This window comes from Haemaphysalis longicornis, unplaced genomic scaffold, assembly GCF_048455015.1.
Source record: "Haemaphysalis longicornis isolate Haplotype H1 unplaced genomic scaffold, Haemaphysalis longicornis Haplotype H1 scaffold_9, whole genome shotgun sequence".
NCBI classification, from domain to species: domain Eukaryota; kingdom Metazoa; phylum Arthropoda; class Arachnida; order Ixodida; family Ixodidae; genus Haemaphysalis; species Haemaphysalis longicornis.
The window spans coordinates 150004382-150024060 of NW_027526460.1; the positions used below are offsets into that span (position 1 = coordinate 150004382).

A 19679-nucleotide genomic window follows, 5' to 3' on the forward strand; every position below is an offset into this window, starting at 1 on the left:
ATACTTAAGGCCGCTCATATCTGTTGCTTTTTTTCTATGTGTGTTAAGCATTACCCTGTTTCAGCCAGTTTATTTTATAGTACTTGAGTTTAGTTCATTTTCATAATCAAAGTTATTTTATTCTGGCTCATAAACAAGACGTTTCTTACCCCGTAGATGTTCCACTGACGATAGAAAAAAACAGCTGAAGATTCGAATACTCCCTAATGGGAAATTTGAGCCCAGCGCGAACTGCAGTCTTCTCGGCGACGGCGCATAGCTGCTGCGTCTCCAGAAGTGATCGCTTCATCAGCGAACGAGCGGTGGCGCGTGCTATTCTCTGGCGTTATATCGTAGCGCGTTGCCGCCGGAGAGCATGTCTCGCCCAGCCTCGGCATAACGCCGTCTTTCTCACCCTTTCTCCATACTTTCATTCTCCTCGTCTTTGTACTCCCGGTTACAAGGCCGATCCTGAGCGGCTACGCGAAACCACGGGAGAGGGGGGTTAAGAGCTGCTCTCTAAATAATGACTCTACGTAGTCTCCGCCGTGCCACCTTGTGATGCCCTCCCCTCGCCGACCAGTGACGGGCAGCGCCTCGTATCCCAATTATGCACCCTCGCCGCAATCTTCTGGCAAGCATACATGTAGTTTTGGCCAGGCGGCAGCACTCCGGCGCCACCGACGTCCCTCCCCCCACCCATTCTGCCTACCCATTGTCGCGTACTCTCCTGAATCATCTGGCAATGGACAGCCTTCCTGTAGGCTGTCGATTGCCCGGTCAGTCCACTAAGCAGGTGACCATTTCGTCCACCATCTTTTTTTTGGTAGCATCGAGGGTAACCTTTCTGCGGAATTGTAAACCTCCACCCCCCACTGGGTGGCTCGTGACGGGCTGCCGCTCGCCTCCAAATCACGCATCCCGAGCGGAAGCTTCTACTGGCAAGCTGGCAGTTAGACTCGTAGTTTACTAGCCAAGCGGGCACACTCTTTTGAGGGCAGGCAACCCCTCCGGGTAGCAAAGAGCCTGCGCGGCCGCCATCTCTTTTGGTGACATCCAATGTCAACATATGTACGCGCGCACGCACACGTATTTTCGCGAAGTGAGGCGAAAAATCGCATTTTAAGAAAACTTGTTTGTCTGCTACGCTTTTCATGTACCTATAGTTTAAAGGGTGGTTTAGCCTTAAAACGACATCATTAGCAGCGCTAGAAGTCAAAAATTGTCAGGTGTCGGCGTGAGCCTCCACCTGCAAAGCATGGCAGGTTGCGTTTAGAGCGATTTCAATCTCCCCACCTTCCACGTGGTAACAGACCGCCTAGAAGGAAGGAACGACTATAATGAATATAGGGGGACACCGACGATTGAAACTTGCACACTTCACGGACAGCTGCGATAGTATGGGTTCTAGTTAGGGAAGTAACATTAAGTAACACTGCTCGGCGTTACATTTTACGCAGTAATGTAACGCCGAGCATTTCCACAAAAATGCAGATTTAGTGAAAATAACATCTGTAAACGGGACAATAGCGCAGAGAGAGATAACTGGTAAGAGTGAATTTTGAAGAAAGAAAACTTTAAAAATAGAAAAATTAATTTGTACAAAAATTATCAGACAAAATAAAAAAAAAATACGGGTTCGAACTTTCGGCCGAAGACCGAAGAATAAATAAAAAACTTCTGCGAAAGAACGTTGGAAACGCCTAATAAAAAGCGGAAATGAAGCAACTCTGCATTACGCCTTGCATCGTCGAAAAAAACTATTAGATTTGATGGTAGCGTTTAACGCGCCGACGCAACGCAGGCGATGAGGCTCGCCGTAGTTGAGGGCTCCGGATTAATTTTGACAACCCGGGGACCTTTACGCGCGCCGAAATGTCGTACACACGGGCGTTTTTGCTTTTCGCCGCCATCAGAAAAGGGGCCGCCGCGGCCCGTAATAGAACCCGTGTCCTCGCACTCAGCAGCACATGGCCTTTGACACTGAGCCACCGCGCCTGGTTCTAAAAAAAACCTTATTAGCGAAGTAAACAAACTTCATCGCTATACTGCTGTATATGTTTACAAAATTGCGGAAAATAACAAAAGAAAATTTTAACAAGAATAACGTATTTCAATGTTTTTCGCCGCTAATATCCACATTTGGCTGCAAAGAACTCAAAGTCTACACAAGCGGCATAACAGAATTGGATTAGCAGCCAATTCTCTGAATTTCTGCAAATATTTGTTTCTGCAAAATATTTCTTCAAATACTCTGGAGGTGCGCACCACTGTCTCAGAATACCTGCAGCAACCGTGGGGTGTGCACTGCGCAGGACTAACTTTTGGGTTTGCGGTGTACGGCGCGAATCGGTACCGGCTGCTGCGCGTTCGCTTCGACCATGCCGAAATGAAACAGGGGGTCAGACGCGGGATTCACAACGCGGAGGGACCGAGGTTCGACTGCGATCTCCATCGTCAGAGAAAGTTGGCTTTCCTTCACGGCGTACGGGCGCACAGCGGCATCAGTGGTGACATTAAACCTTGGCTTTAAAATTGGGCTTTCAGCAGAATTTGTCATTTCATTGCGAGAAATGTACGTTCTTGTCAGCGACAAAACTTTTCTGGAGAAGTTTCCACCAGGCCTAAATCCAGCTTAAATTTGCGAATTGCCCCTCATGAACAGTTTCGTAGATAGGCGTCGCTAATGTTCACCGAGGCGCACTGGCTGGTGGCGATGTGGGTCCACCTTGTCGAGTGTAAATTTTTTACAGTAACAGACAATTTTTCCAAGGGAAACTATCGGTGAGTCTGAGCATTACGATAATCAGGAGATGATAAAAATTAATGTCAAGGAAACTGATAAGGTCGACGTGGCTCCCTTTGTGCGTTCTTTTTTGGGGTTTTATTGTATACTTGTTTTGAAAACCTTCGGATGAATATAAAACTTCGTCTTCATCGCTTCCGTGACCGAAATGTTTCGTGGCGGCAGGACAAATGACGCGAACCAAGGCGAGGAGTGGTGAATGATTTACAGTATTTACATGGCGGCCATCACGTAGCAGCACGGGTACGCCCGTCCCGCAGCTTCTTCTAAGTCAGCGACGAGTGTGCATGATGTCCAGTTCGTCTTCGTCATTTGCGTGACAATATGCATTGGGCCAATATTTGTGAACTTCAATGCGACATGTCAATATTACGCTAGAAACTACATAGCAGCGCAATACGTGCACAAAGAAAAGTATTTTGTAGCGTTCAGGTGGTTCTTTTATTTTGTGCGCAACAAAATGTCCGCATTGGTCGACAGCGGGAGCGCGAAGAAACTTTCAAATGCAAAGAACCGAAAAATATCGACGTCTGTGCGACCCACTGATCCTCTTTAACCGGCCCGCTAATTGGTCTAATCCAAATTATTTAGGACACCAATCCCACTGACTCATATTAGCTTAACCAATCATCTCACTAACGAACGACAAACACCCGCTAATCCACAATAATGGTCTTTAATACATGCGCCATTTATTTTAAGGTTGAACCAATTGAAGATGATAGAAAATGCGGTCGCATCTACTTAAAAGTGGAGTTGAGAGAGCCAATTGTTTGTCACACTCTCTTTGAGCAGTACCCAAGGTACAAAATGTCCCTGTAGAAGAAGTCCTGGTAACGTAGAGGACTGCGGGTGTTCCTATTTATTTATTTAACTCTAACCCAATTTAAAAAAACGAACTGGTTTTTTTTTTAAATTAAGTTAGAGTGGTAGATCTTGTGAAATAGATTCAATCGAGCTGCTCTTTGTACAAAACTGACTATTCGAATGAGGATAAGTGGAAAGTATGGATTTATTCTTGATGATGTACCTGAGGGCCTTCAAAAGAGGGCACAGGTACAAACACAGGAAAAACTTTACACAATATTAGGCACCATGTACATAGGCACCATGAAGAATAAGCCATGATATGTTGCCTCGGAAATTACGTTTAACTTAAACTACTCTACAATGCAAACGAAAACTGGGGGAGGTGGCCAGTATGTAATAAAAACTGATAGTGTATACGTACAACTTTACAATAAACTCAGGGTAATAATACCAAGAGAACCTACCCGCCGCGGTGGCCCAGTGGCTAAGGCGTTGTCGTGCTGAGCACGAGGTCGCGGGTCCTATTCCTGGCCGCGGCGGCCGCTTTTATGAAAGAGGCGAAAAGCAAAAACGCCCGTGTGTACGAGATTTCGGAACATTTTAAAGATCCCCAGGTGGTAAAAATTGATCCGGAGCCCTCCACTACGGCGTGCCTCATCACCTGCGTTGCGTCGGCGCGTTAAACCCTACAATCACGAAGAGAACCTGATGGGTCGTGAAACTACAGACTAAGCGCAATATTTGGTCGTGCTGTCAGGAAACTGGTAAAAATATCTTCAGACGCGAGTTGAAGCACGATAATCAAAAACGAAAAAAATGCAGTTTTGTAGCCCCGGAACCGGTTCGGAACAGTTCCTTCGATTCGTGCTTGTACGGGTTCAATTCCAAAATACCGAAAAAAATATGTGTTCGGTTCGATTATTGTTCCGGGATAAAATTCGGGTTCGGTTCAGGTTTTTGGTTCGGTCCCGGTTCCGGTTCAACACCCTGTTGTTAGTGCTGGCCCATTTTACTTCAATCCTCACCGTATTGCAGCATTGCTGCGCAATGTAAAATTTCGCAATATTTGTGGAACTTGTTTTGGTTAAAACCCACCTATTGTGGCTGGAATGAAAGAAAGTGAAGTACAAAAGGCTAATTCTTTCAAATGAACAAATCTCTACTTTACCACCATGGGCCATAAAGAGCACCAATAGTGTAACACCGTTAGGCTGATATTGTCGAGAGCTGAGTGTAGACCAAGCATTCACGCTATAATGCTAGGTCACTTTATTGCGAGCACATTGCTATTTTTCAAGTTCTATGGGATACAGGTAGTAAAAATACAATTTTAAACCGCGCTCATCCATGAATGCTCCTAGCAATATCGCCACAAGTGTTTTTACTGCGCTGACAACAGCAGCGCAACGCAGTGACAAAACTCCACATTTAACGGATTGCGTTTGCCTATATTTATGGAGTTCAACTTCGTGGCCGTGCGCTATATCGTAGTCATTGGGGTGTGGAGTACGCGATGGTTTTTGTGAAATTGTACAATGAGAAGTAAATGTATGAAATATAGAAATGACATAACAATGCACAAGTTTGCTCACATTTTAATGTATACTTACAATAGCTAAATCCGTCTTTTAGTCAAGATGTGGTTTTAGTTTAGTATGTGGTTAACCGATTGGTAATATGTAGCTGATCCTTGGTGGGATTTTAGGAACGGGCAATATGCTAACTGCAATAGACATTACCCGAAGAAGTGAAAGTTTAAACATTGGTGGTTCTACTTCAGGGCACCAAGCTTTCCAACGGAATTTGGAAGCGACAGAAACAATGAATATCATAGACACAAAGCAATTGAAACGGAGTTCTTTGATATAGTTCCAGACTCGTCAACATGAAGCATCTTGTCATGTATTTTCTTTCTCACAATTTCGGAGAAGTATCTATACATCAACACGCAGTACATTATCTGTTGCAGGAAAACATCATTAACAAATTTTAAAGGCAGTATTAGAGGCCCCATATTTTTACAGGTATTTCTTTTCCGGCGCCATGTAGTAAAGTAACTTCTAATTTCCATTTTAGCCTTCAATAAATACAAAGTAAACGCGTTCCTTAATTCGCTTGAGGGAGGATTTCCCCCTTCTTTTAGTGTATCGACAGAACACTCAAGAAACCCGGTTGTTTCTCTGTCACAATATGTGATGCTTGTAAAGAGCACGTTGCGGGAGCTCATTGATTCATTTAATGTTTTGAAATGCGTCAGATAGGCTATTGTATGCTTGGTATGCTTGCAGGAAATAGCCTTGAATCCCATATTGCAGTATGTGTACTCATCATCATTGATATACGTGGTACGATACATTATATTCCAAAGAATTACAGCTGGAACTGAGCGAGATTTGCCGATTATATTAGAGCGTGCGTATTCACGGCCCTGTTCGTAGCACTCGAAGTAAATAATGACACAGCCTTCGTAATAGTTCGCGTTTTCATAGCAAGCAAATATTAGGGCGGTTAAATTTTAATATCCTATATATACCCCGTGAGTGTTCGGTATGGTGGCTTTCTGGCGTGCACCGGCCATTTTTAACCACTTTCTTGTTCTATTTCCGGAAGAAAACATACCTGTTTTCCATATTTCAAGCACTAATTTTTACGCACGTTCTTAAGTACGAAACTATATATTTCTATCAAGGCAACAACATTTCAGTCGGTAAAGCGTTCTTCGTTATGAAGTAATCCAAAATATTCTGCTTTACTGTTTGCAGTGCCAAATTATAAGGTTGGTACTAAAGGTTCGCGTTTGTGAAACATTGCGTATTGCTTGGCTAGCTGGTTCATAATTTAAACAAGTTTAAAACAAGTGAAAGGTAAGCAGGACAATATACAGTGGGCGCACAGAAAACACCGTTAGACTAATAACTTTTATAGTGAGACCAAACACTTCAATTGTGTTATTTTGCTGCATGCGCACACATGTCGAAGAGAATGAAGAAAGAAAATACGCAAAATATGAAGTTACACCCTTTTTTGTGAATGAGAGGGTAGGATTACCGGCAGAAAGCTGTTTGTCATAGCGGAGCTGTTACTGCTGCGTTGTTATCTAAACTGGGTACGTGGAGAGAGTGGGGAAAAAAGTCGCCCCGACAGGATACATCTTGCGGTAAAGCACACACTTCTTGGCGTGTGTAGTGTACATGTCAATCTATTCTATGATCTTGGAAAAATATATAACGAAATTGACCTTTGGGACGACTGTTTAATTTTGAGAGTTTAATTCGCTTGTCTGAATCACTTTACCGGAAGGCTCGGAGGCTCTCGGAGGCTCTCGGAGGCTCTCCATACGCGGCCATGCACACGGGAAGCATGGTTGAAGAAAACGGTTGAAACTTCGATTTCATCCAAACTAATCTGGAGAAAGTCTGATCACCATTACTCGCTAAACAGCCTCTATTAATAGGCCGTGTTTCATTTACTGGTAAAAGTTACGTTGTTCACACTGAATCTGCAAATATTGTGGAATTCGCATGTGCGTTTAAATTATGGGCTTTAGAGGAAGGAAACGCGCAGGCTGCTAGAATAAAACTCTACTCCGTCCAACTTTATTCAGCTTATTAACTAGGAAGGAATTCGAGTCACAATTTACACACGGCGTGTTTATTTCATGCACTCCTTGGACTGCACCTAGCTTCGATGATGCTCCCTCTGCACAGATTGCACGGTAACTGAATGTTTTATAATAAAAAATCAACCGATTCGGGCTAGCTGAGCCTTCGGTTATCATCATCTTCAAGAAATGTCACTGGTTATCTTTGAAGGTTTGTTTGTCTACTTTTTTAAAAGTGTGCGCGCGCGCAGAAGAGCCATATAAAGGACATCGTTCTTCCCTATTAATCAGTTGTTAGACCGGCGGTGTTGTGTGTGTTCTTCCTTTATTTTTCCCTGCGTTGCTTTCACTGATTTCACGGCTGGTGCTGTGCATTTGTGCCTGTGACGTTTTTTCAGCTTGGATTTATCGGTTTCATATAAAAGCTGGACACCATTGGCATAATCAGCATGTCACTTGCAACTAAGAAAGGTATAATGCAACGGTCACATTTCACTCGCACAGTAAAAAAAGAGAGAAGAGAAAGCGTGGCGCTGTCCTGTCATTTGTTTGTGGTAAACTACCACTAAAATGCATCTCTGATGATACGCATTTTCGTGGCTGCAAAGCTACAGGCGTACAATGCTATGCAGATTGAAATCCTTGCGCCAGGAAAGCTACGAAACTGAAAACACTTCGTAGCCACAAAGGTCAGACGGCCAAAAAGTTACTGGGGTAATATAAAGCTGACTTGGAGATTGTGCATGCATTGGAGATTGATAAAGAAAGATACGCATAGAACACACGTGCGATCTCCCCAAATGCTGGGTTCTTTGAATTTCGCTAAAGAAAGTTGGGGAAAGCAGAGATGGTAAAGTAACAATTCGGTTGCGCAAGCCCAGTTATGTGAATACACGTATTTTTCTAATAAACGCAGAAACATAAAAAATAGATACTTACAATTTTCTGTTATATTTATTTTTAGGTCTCTCATGCAAAACGATCCCGACGACGTACTGCTTGCATGGTATCCGATTACATACGCTTCTGGATTTATCTTCATACCTGTGGCAGCATGCGCTGGATCTACCTGTGTAATTGTGCACCCCGGTTTGTCCTTTGACGAATTTGTCCACATTGTGAACAAGTATGCAGTGAGTATCACCAGCAACAGATGGAACGAGCATATTATTGCTGGTGGCGTGAGAAGTGAATGTCGCGATAGTAAAACTATGAGATTAGGCTATTTCTTTGGCCGCTCGGGTGAGAATCCAAACTAAAATAGAGTCTCCTTTGCCCTGCGCTTCCTTTATAATGCACTAGAGGTTGTGTTCAGGGGTTACGACAGCAGCCACAAGAAGACCACCGCGTTTACTCTCACTGGAGACTGCAACGTTCTCTTTTGAAGCCGGCTAAACCGTTAAGTACCGGCTTTCACGGAATATATGTAGCGCGCGTCTTCTTAGCTGCCACCTTATCTACTCATAAGTGCTGACCAGGGGTTTCAGATGTTGAATGCTTCATGCTACGTCTGGTATATCTCTAATTACTCGCAGCTACTTGCTTTGTGTCGATTTCCCCGTACGCATGAGATTCGACCATTTTGTGTACTTGTGCACGCCACCAGCACGATAAGGGCAGTTGCAAGTTGGGCGAGTTGGTACGTGTTCATACTTAATCACAGCGCGAAGGACGGGACAGAGAGAAAGAATAACCACTGGACAGGCGCTGACTCTCAACTAAATTTATTGAAAACCCGCAACAAACATTTATACTGAAGGCAAACAACGCCGCACGTGTCAAAGAGCATACAAAAACCAAAGAAAACCAGATAAAAGTGCAAACGGGAACGTGGCTTATTTGTCGTTATCCATGAACTGGACCTCTTTATCAGTAAGCACTACTGAAGGGTGGCTCACACACTTATCGCCCCTCTTGCTAATGTGATAGGCTTCAACTATCTCACGGTGTAGCTGCTTCGGGTGCTTGGTAAGAATATCAGTTTCGTGAAACACCGGTTCGCAGCCGCACGTGTGGCAGTGTGAGGGCAAAGGCGGTCGCGGACGTTTGTTAAATTAGACGGCATGCTCTCACAATCTGACATTAGCACACCTACCCGTCTGCCCTATGTATGATGCGCCGCACCTGAGAGGGACTCGGTACACGACACTGGTTTGGCAGTCTACATACCTGTGCTCATGGTTTGTGCCACACCCTGATTTTGGGGCCCTTTCTTCCAACGTAGCCTTTCTTTGTACGGCTGGGCACAATTCCTCCAATTTACGTGGGGCGGAAAAAACCACCGTGACACCATACTGAGTGGCAACGTTCTTCAAACCATGCGACGTACGGTGCACATAGGGAATCACGGCCAATTTACTTCTATTCGGTTTTTTCCTTTCCTTATCAGGGTCCCCGCGAGACTTGATATGCCTGATCAACTTGTTCCCACAACTCCAGAGCGCTGCCCTAGGGTAACCTGCCGCCTCTAGCCTCTTTAACTGACCATCGAAGCTCTCCTTCACTGTATGGTGGCAGGAGTGGGTTAAGGCTGAGCGCAACACAGAAAAACACACTCCATTTTTCATTAATTTAGAATGACCTGAGTCATAACTTAGGAGGGGTTTCTCAGAGCGAGGCAAGTACACCCAACAGACATGGCCTACCTCAAATCTCAAACGGAGGTCAAGGAACTGCACCTCTTGGTGTTGTGGAAGCTCAACAGTAAACTTCAACCCGAAACAACTTTCTCGGAACACTTTCAAGAGATCTATGGCCATGCGGGGTAAATCAGCAGAGTTCACTAATGCAAGGTGATCATCCACACATCTAAAAATGTTACTTGCCATACCACACAAGTTTCGCTCAATGGCACGGTCAACCCTGCTAAGAAAAATATCGCTGAGTACTGGCGCAACACCCGATCCAATACCAACACCTGATCTTTGCAGAAACAACGACCCTCCCCAGTATACAAAGGTAGAGTGCAGGTAGAAAATTAGAAGTTCAAAAAGGACTCAACAGAAATTCCACAACGGCTTATGAAGACCTGTTCATCATTGTCTTCGACAATGCACATCTTCACGCTTTTCATTGCTCTTCTTTGACACGTGCGGCGTTGTTTGCCTTCAGTATAAATGTTTGTTGCGGGTTTTCAATAAATTTAGTTGAGAGTCAGCGCCTGTCCAGTGGTTATTCTTTCTCTCTGTCCCGGTCTTCGCGCTGTGAATAAGTATGAACACGATAAGGGCAACAGACTGGATACCGACAGGCAGGTCTAGAAGGAGGGTAAGGCAATAACTGGATGTAGGGAAGAAATAAACTGAAGCAATACTGCAAGTTGGGCTAGTTGGTGCATGATATCGAACTTCAAAGCGCACAAACAAACGGTGACAAAGAGGAGGGACACACACACGCGCTTAAAAATAAAAACATCCTGAGGCAGAGAATGGACTTGGGAGGCGCAGGGCAAGGTTGGCTGGAGGTCATTTGGAGATTTGGAGACGCCTTTGTCCTGAAGCAGACCTGAAAAGGCTGTTGTTGAGGATGATAATTAGCAGTTACACCACCTGCACGCCAGAGCTGCATTTGGAATGTTGTAAGCGAAGACAAAAATAGACGTGGTAGGAGTCTGGCGTCACATTTTGTTTCAATATCCGACCAAATGACATTAGGTGTAGAATATTAATGTAGAAGACGGGCCTCCCAGAAAGCGGGTTACGGTGTTTCGGGGTGGCATTCTGTAATGACCGTTTATATTTGACGTTTCCCAACGCGTGCATTCAGTTGATCGTTGAAGGCGTAGGAATTAGTTTGTAGTAGTGAGTGCGAGAACACATAATTACGCCCAGCAATTTACCAAACCTGCCCGCAGTCAACCTAAGCGTGTCCTACTAAACCTAACTCATTTAAAGCGCTACTTTACATTACGTTTAGCCGAATTACTTAATAATTGTTGTTCAGCATGTTCCACCCGCCCGCACGTTACGAATACTTGTTTACGGGCTTTTTCGCACCACTAAACGGGATTTAGCTCGCACTAAAGAATTCTTACAGCCGTTTGAAAGACTCAAACAATTATCAAAACATCAGATTTTGTGTACAGCTACACAAACCGGCATCAACATTACTAAGGAAGTTTTTTTCTCCCAGATAACAACGTTGGGATCTGTCCCGACACGACTGTACTACTACGTGGCGGACATGATCCGCACGGGGACGAAGCTGCCATCTGTGAAGAAGATCACTGTATCCGGAACAGTGCTGACGCAAGAGTTCACTGAGCAGATCTTGACCGCCTTCGAGGGCATCCGCTCCTTGCGGAATAACTATTCCTTGTCAGAATCTTGCGGAGTCGTCTGCTCCCCACCCTTTGGCGATCTGAAGCCCAAAGGCGTCGGTTTTCCAGCATCCATGGTGGAGCTCAAGGTGACTATTCGCTACTACACGATTTGAGCAACAGGACCGAAAACCTGAGGCCATAGAAAACTTATCTGTAAGCAAAAGGGACGTCAGATGTAGATTTGGGAATCGTGGGACCGGTAGGAAATAGTCAAGCCACAAGAGCGCAGTTTAGGTGGTAATACCCCTTATTGCAAGTACTTCAGTCGCTTCTCGTCGACGACAGGAAAATTTTATTACCACGCACTCCAAAAATACTTTAGAAGTAATAGTATTCCAACAAAATTGTGAATCATTTATATTGTGCAGTCGACAATATTTTACTAGCAAAAAGAGATACAAGCGGATGCCCTTTCCAACATTCTTCACGGCTCCAAGAAACAAAATAAACCTGTTTTACAGTTGGTATATTTAAATACTGCCACCTTAGAACATCAATAGTTAAAGGACTCCCATCAGTAGATTTTTTTACTCAGCGTAATTGGTCGTTCAGGGTTGCTTACCGCTGTGTTGCAGGTAATGGTTCCAAGATTTAGAGCTGGTTAGGGCGACCCTTTAAAACAGATGTAGAGCGCAAAGTACAATGTTTATTTCAATCCTTGGTGGGAATAAAAATATAAGGAAATGCACGGCCTCCAACGAACTCATTCCTGACCCTAACCTATTTCAACGAGTGGTCGACACGAGTGGCGGCGAGCACTGGGGTTATTTTTTCCCTCTACAAGTTGATGGTGTCGGTTTCGTGGGGCTGCCAGCTAAGAGCAAGAGTGTCTGCATACTTTAGATTGCTTGTCGCCCTTACTAAATATGTACATCATGAAAATGAAAGCGCCCTTAAATTAAGCGTTGTGTCTTACACAACGGTAACATGGAGGCGTACAGGGCTATGTGATTATGACGGGAAGCAGCGTGGAGTAGTAGCGAAAAACTTACTGTTTTCTTTCATGCGAGCACCTCACTCAATTTAACTCAGCTACTGGTGAAGTGCCTTCTATTTGGATAAAAAGAGTATTGTGTCTATCAGGAAGCTTTGCATATTTGTTTGATGTTGCTGCAGCCGCAAAAGGTGCCTAAAAGACCGGTGGATATTTTGAAGATACTGATTCGTAAAAAGTTTATCTAATATTCAGTATTTCCCGAAGAGCACACACAAAAAAATGGTCTGAGTTTTTTTTAAACGAGGGCACTGCGATCCTAAACGACCTGTTAGAAAGCGGCCCCAAAATAAGCTGAGCAATTGCCGCAAATATGCTTCCCCATCACCCACCAAAACGGCTAATCACTATGAATACTACAATATATTAACCGACTTTGGAGTCACAAGATAAGGGCACAGTAAAGAAGTGATTTTCACTGAGACCTAGAGTGAGGTACGCGTTGAACAACTTGTAGCCCTGACAATGACGTTCAGATAAATTGCATCCCCCCCTGCGACATTCCATATCGAATCAACGACAACGGTAGGCTTTTTACTTCAGTTCACATGATCCGTAACAAGTCGTTAACAAATCTCTCCAGGGAGCCTAAGACTCCTACGATGGTAATTGATTGTCACCTGTGCACCCGACCGAAATAGAATCACCAATGCTGAAGCTGTTGCTGATAACTGATGGGTGTAAGATCCTGGTTTAACAATTTCTTAACAACCCCTGTCACGTCTACCGAAGCTTGCAAAATCGTGAAGAGCCGATCTGAGTCGACGCAGCTTTCATGACAACACGTTAGCAATGACACCGTGGCTCTCCAAGCCACGTGTTTTCTACATCGTATTCAATGTGCATCTAGTTTTCGCGAAACGGCATGACAGTGTTAATGGAACCTCATACCAAAAGATATGCTCACATAATCGAGCCATGCCAATGCAAAACAGTCGAAGAATCCTTTTTACCGCTTGATTTGCAGCATATCCTAGTGTGTTGCGTGTCACATAAACGTTGTGCGCTTGCGACTGGGGCAGCAATCGGTGGGCCGTCGTGAGGAATGGCGTAAACAGAGCCGCGGCAGTAGTCAGATCTTGCTTCCGAAGATATTCCACTTGCAAAGCAAAAGCTGTTTCTAGATTACCTGCTTCCAGTTTGCTTCGACCGATTTTGACGTCTATAACCTACATATGCTGGATGGGAACAGCCATCACATATTCGTATGTTGGGATTGATATTTTCAGAGCATATCTTGCCAAAAAGTTGGGTAATATTGTTTCAAAATATAGAAACATTTTGGGTACAATGGCGATTGTGATTTCGCAGTTTCTTGATTTGGATACCGGGAAGAAAGTTGGAGCAATGCAGTACGGCGAGATGTTCTTCCGTATTCCGAGTGTCATGAAGGGTTATTTCAAGAATCCCGAGCTCACGAGCAAGTTCAAGGACGCAGAAGGCTGGTGCAGGTCAGGTAAGCAAGCTGGAGGGTATTGCTTCTGGTTACTTGTGGACAGAATGTGCACGCAAGAAAAAACGGTATTCTGTTGAATTTACGTGAGCACCCGCCGCGGTGGCTCAGTGGCTAAGGCGTTGCGCTGCTGAGCACGAGGTCGCGGGTTCGATTCCCGGCCGCGGCGGCCGCTTTTCTGATGGAGGCGAAAAGCAAAAACGCCCGTGTGTACGAGATTTAGGCGCACGATAAAGATCCCCAGGTGGTCAAAATTAATCCGGAGCCCTCCACTACGGCGCGCCTCATCGCCTGCGTTGCGTCGGCGCGTTAAACCCCTCAATCAATCGAATTTACGTGAGCAAGCTCAGTCACCCTAAATGACGAGGGCTTAAGATACCACAATGTACCCGCCTTAATGAGGGCTCAGTTTATGCTTTCCTTATCTTGTACTTCTTTCCAAAAAGCTTTTATCGAATATATTTCCCCATTTAGAGTGAACCTATTTTTTGGCATACCATTCGCCCGCTTGCGTGAAGATTGTGCTACAAGAATTGACTTTCAAGAGAAAAAATGCGCATGCGTATTTTTGCAGCGATATAAATTGATCAAGGTATAGTGAAAGGACACGAAGGATGCTAACGCGCCAAAACTGGTCCCTGGAGCTTATAAACGATGAACTTAAATTTTGAGTATTTTTTGCTTCATTATGCAGCTGCAACAAAAAACGAATATTTATAGAAATATTTGCGAAGTTAGACGTGATTATTAGGGAAGCCATTTATCATCAAACGCATTCTATGTACATCGACCATAGATTACGCACGACGGATAAATGCCTGAGAAATGTGTGTTTAAATTACTTTAACGAAGCCTCCCGAATTATTGGATGTTCCGTGTAAATGGGTAGAATAATAAAAACGGATTATATGGTGGTCAAACAGTGCGCAATACCAGGACGCAAGAAAACAAAACAACAACCCGAGCACGCTGTTTCGCCACAACGAATGTGTACCAACTGACCCAGTGCTTCACTCTTGAAAAACAAAATATTTTAGTTTTGGCACCAGTAAAATAGTGAAGGTCGGAGTACCGCTCCCCACTCGTTTCATGCCACGCAGTGCTCAGGTGAAAGGAGTTAATGTTCACGCTCGTTCTCTTTGACGATGCTTTGTCCATACTCACACTATTGGCCACTGTGTCATTCTGGGTATTTACAAATTGGGGCAAGTGTTCATGCCGCCACTTCATGAACAATTGTAGGGTTTGATGTCAGCTAATTAAAGTAATATTTATAAATGGGTACAACGCAGTACTTGCTAATTTCGGTTGCTTGACGGCTAATAATTCAAAGGAAGTACGTCTACATCAGCATGCTGGTCACTTTCGCTATGCATTGGCGGTAGAATTAACACGATGCACTCCCTGTTCTTTTAACTAGAAATAACACACGTTTCTGACAGCAACAATATGACCCATGCATTTTACTGCAAGCTAGCAAGTATAGCAACCATTTGGATCAAATCTCATTGGCTCATTGCCCCAACCCCCAAAAATCTTCTAGGTGGTTTATACTACCGCGATAACACAAGAAAGCTTTATAAATAATCGTAAGTGTTTTTTCTCTTGCAGTACAGCTAAGGTTTTTCGACGCTCATCGGACAGAAATCTTGGCTTTTGGCTGACCGCTTCTTTCTAGATGCACACATTTTGCTTAGTGGTGATGATGCCGTAAAACAATTCGCCATGTCCACAGGGACACATTGAAAGTTGATTAGTAAGACTACTGCATCCCCTTTAGAGCTGGCACAACAATATTTTATGAAATAGAGGAAAAAGGAAGCTACGATGTAATAAATAGTGCTCCATACTACTTAGAAATTATGTTATTGTTATTATCTTAGAAATATAAGTCGTGGACAATGACGCAGATTATTAACAAACTACCTTTTATTCATGCCTTCATGTTTTATCCCCAGGATAAGGAATAGCTGTATGGGATGGTAGGCCTTGCTCCGACAGGGACACTGGTCTAGCATGCTTTAAAAATATTTAATAATTTAGGTGGCTCTGCCACTTAGAAGGACCGTTAGATTCTCCTGATACCGTCGAAGCATTATCAGTAATGAAAGATGGGAAATTGAGGGAACTTGAGGAGATTTTTGGAGGATATATTAAAAAAACTGGGAAAGCTTGCTGTAAGTGGCGCAAGGCCTGTACCGCAGTCACGCTGCAGGATTGCTTTGCACGTTAGTAGTGAAAAACATCATCTCCATGCATTTGTAGAAGTTTCAAATTTTTCATTTACATGTTCTGTCGTCGCTTTTTAATTAGGTAGTAGTAGTCATTGTCCTATTTATCGATATCGTCGTCTTCGTGAAGGCAACCATTTGTGATCTTCAATGAAACAGTCGTGATCCTCAAGGCGGGCGCCCTTGAGAACTCAGCAGTTTCTCGCTCCTCAGGATTTTCCGACAGTTTTTTTGCTAAAACCACTGCGCGTGCCGGGAACGCCCGGCGGTCGCCGCAACGCACGCGCTTACGAGCGCTCCGCAATTTCTCGCTCCTCGGGGTTTTCACCAGTTTTTTTCCGGTTTAAGGGGTTAACCCCGAATGTGTGAATTTAGGCCTGCCGTCCTAAACCTGAAAATGGGAAGTTAGGCCCAATGTCTTGTGGCTAGCAGCTTTACGGCACGCGAGTAACGCCATTCTCATCCTACGTCAATCTGTGGGTAACGGCTCTTGATGTTCACCTCACAACATGAAGTAAGGCTTAATTACGTCGCGGTGTCACACGCCGGCGTCATCTCCTCCCTTTTGTGCACAACAACCTTCAGCAGAGAGGGCGCAACGCAGCTGTCGCCAAGCGTCGCCGGGAAGCGTTTTAATTTGGCAACGCTTTAACCACAGCCATCATCATCGTCAGACAATGTCGGCTTTCGTGCAGGGCATATTGGCATGCAATGGCATCAGTGAGGACAATAAAGCTTAGCTTTAAAACTGTACAAAATATTCTAGAAAGAAGTTTCAGTCGGAGAAGTCTCAGGTACGAGTACACGAATGATATTTGAGCCACTTCAGATTTCTGCAGGATAGAATGTTTTTAAGCGAATCGTGAGAGGACCCGCCGCCCTACAGAAATGTTTTTATGCTTTTGTCACAGATAAACACGGAGAAATCAAATATAAATAAACGATACGCGCAAAGTGCGTCGCTTTTGTTGCATTTATTATTCGTGAACAGCTGGATCATATTGTCACGAAGACAAGGACGATGCAGTTGTGTTGAATGAGAAACACGTTTATTGGAGCGAACTTGTGCTCCCCTAACAACTCAAAAGAATACAGAGGCGGCGAAGCAGCGGTCAACAAAGTGACTTGCACAGGCGAGTGTCGTCGAATCGAATGCTCCGGCGTCCGCACTGCAGGCTTTTTATCTTTCGGCGCGCGTGGTTCTAGAAACGTCGATTCGCATCGAGAACATAGTAGATCCAAGAAGATTATTCTGGGCTGTTCACGTTAGATCGGAATGCTCTCCCTATCACAACAGATAACACATGCGGCACAGAAAGAAAGAATGGAACACGCGCTTCCCTTGGCGCAGAGATAACAAAGACCGGCGCCGCCGGGCGGTAAAAGCAAAACACAAATAAACAAACCCAATGTATGGTTCGCGGCATTACCCCCCCTCTAAGAGTGCATCGACCCGATGCTAACATAAGCGACAGTCCGAACAAATGAAAAAAGTTCGTCATCGTCCGTAGAAAGGTTTTAAGCGAACCACGTGGACGACTTCAGGCCGCGTGCGTCGTCGTGATGTGCCGGAGTCACCATCGGGGATCACTTCGTAGGTAAGTTGGCCAACACGTCGTAGAATCTGGTAGGGTCCGAAATACCGTCGCAGGAGCTTCTCACTGAGTCCGCGTCGCCGGATGGGAGTCCAAACCCACACACGATCCCCTGGTTGGTACTCGGCGTCTCGGCGTCGGAGGTTGAAGCGGCCCGCATCCACCACCTGCTGGTCCGTTATACGAACTCGAGCGAGCTGGCGGGCCTCCTCCGCACGTTGAAGATATCCGTGGACGTCGGCGTTGAGGTCGTCGTCTTCTACGTGCGGAAGCATAGCGTCGAGCATCGTAGTCGGCCTTCTACCGTAGACAAGCTCGAACGGCGTCAGCTGTGTCGTCTCCTGGATCGCCGTGTTGTACGCAAACGTGACATACGGGATCACTTCGTCCCAAGTCTTGTGTTCAACGTCAACGTACATTGACAGCATATCTGCGATTGCCTTGTTCAGACGTTCTGTTAGTCCGTTCGTTTGGGGGTGGTACGCCGTCGTTCTTCGGTGATCCGTGTTGCTGTAGCGTAATACTCCTTGCATCAGCTCCGCAGTAAATGCTGTTCCGCGGTCTGTGATTAGGACTTCCGGGGCTCCATGTCGCAGCACAACTTGGCTTATAAAGAACTTCGCCACTTCTTGTGCAGTCCCCCTCGGAAGAGCGGCGGTCTCTGCGTAGCGCGTAATGTAGTCTGTCGCTACGACAATCCACTTGTTCTGTGATCGTGACGTAGGGAACGGGCCTAAAAGGTCCATTCCAATCTGTTGAAATGGTCTCGATGGGACGGCGATCGGTTGCAGAAGTCCGGCGGGTCTTGTCGGCGGCGTTTTTCGTCGCTGGCAGTCACGGCAGCTCCGGACGTAGTGGGTGACGTCAGAGGTAAGGCCGGGCCAGTAGTACCTCGCCTTGATTTTTCCAATAGTGCGGGCTGTGCCCAGATGTCCGGAAGACGGGTCGTCGTGGCACGCTTCCAAAATTTCGTCACGAAGGTCCGCGGGGATGACGAGAAGGTAATTCGCTCTTGTTCCGGGGCTGAAATTCTTCTTCACAAGGACGGAGTTTCTCAGGCTGAATGCTGGTAAGCTGCGTTTGAAGGTCCTAGGGACGGCAACGTTGCATCCCTCGAGGTACTCGATTATGACGCGTAAGTCGGGGTCGGCACGCTGCTGGGCGGCTAGGTCGCTCTCCGTCACGATCCCGAAGAACGCGCTGTCTTCATCAGAGTCTTGTGGTGGTGGGTCGACGGGGGCGCGGGACAGGCAGTCGGCGTCGGAGTGTTTCCTGCCGGATTTATAAACGACTGTAACGTCGAGCTCCTGCAGGCGCAAGCTCCACCGCCCAAGACGGCCAGAGGGGTCCTTCAAATTGGCGAGCCAACACAGCGCATGGTGGTCTGTTACAACCTTGAATGGCCTTCCATACACGTATGGGCGAAATTTTGAAATCGCCCATATAATAGCCAGGCACTCTTTCTCAGAGGCAGAATAGTTTTTCTCCTCCTTCGACAGACCACGGCTGGCATAGGCGATTACCCTTTCGCAGCCGCTTTGCTTTTGGACAAGGACGGCACCCAAGCCTATATCACTGGCGTCCGTGTACATTTCTGTTTCGGCATTTTCGTCGAAATGAGCGAGCACGGGCGGGCTTTGCAGGCGTTTTTGCAGCTCGCCGAATGCTTTTTCTTGGTCGTTTTCCCAGCTGAAAGGGGTGCTATCTTTCGTCAAGCGCGTGAGTGGCTCTGCAATGCGTGCGAAGTTTGCGACAAAGCGCCGGTAGTATGCGCACAGCCCGAGAAATCTTCGCACGCCCTTCTTGTCTTTCGGCCTTGGGAAGTTCGCAATGGCTGAAGTTTTTGCCGGGTCAGGTAGGACTCCCGCGGCGTTGACGACGTGGCCCAA

At 45.6% G+C, this 19679-nt stretch overlaps 1 protein-coding gene across 4 annotated transcripts in view; it reads left to right on the forward strand.

The window, feature by feature from the left end:
- Nucleotides 1-19679, forward strand: part of LOC144152230 (luciferin 4-monooxygenase-like) — a 52021-nt gene that overhangs the window by 21109 nt on the left and 11233 nt on the right. For 3 of the 4 annotated variants that reach the window (XM_077683465.1, XM_077683466.1, XM_077683467.1), the window contains 3 exons: nt 8161-8329; nt 11328-11603; nt 13823-13967. In XM_077683465.1, coding sequence (XP_077539591.1) covers nt 8161-8329; nt 11328-11603; nt 13823-13967 — 590 coding nt within the window. The remainder of the gene's footprint in view (nt 1-8160; nt 8330-11327; nt 11604-13822; nt 13968-19679) is intronic. The other variant, XM_077683468.1, reaches the window with a different exon arrangement.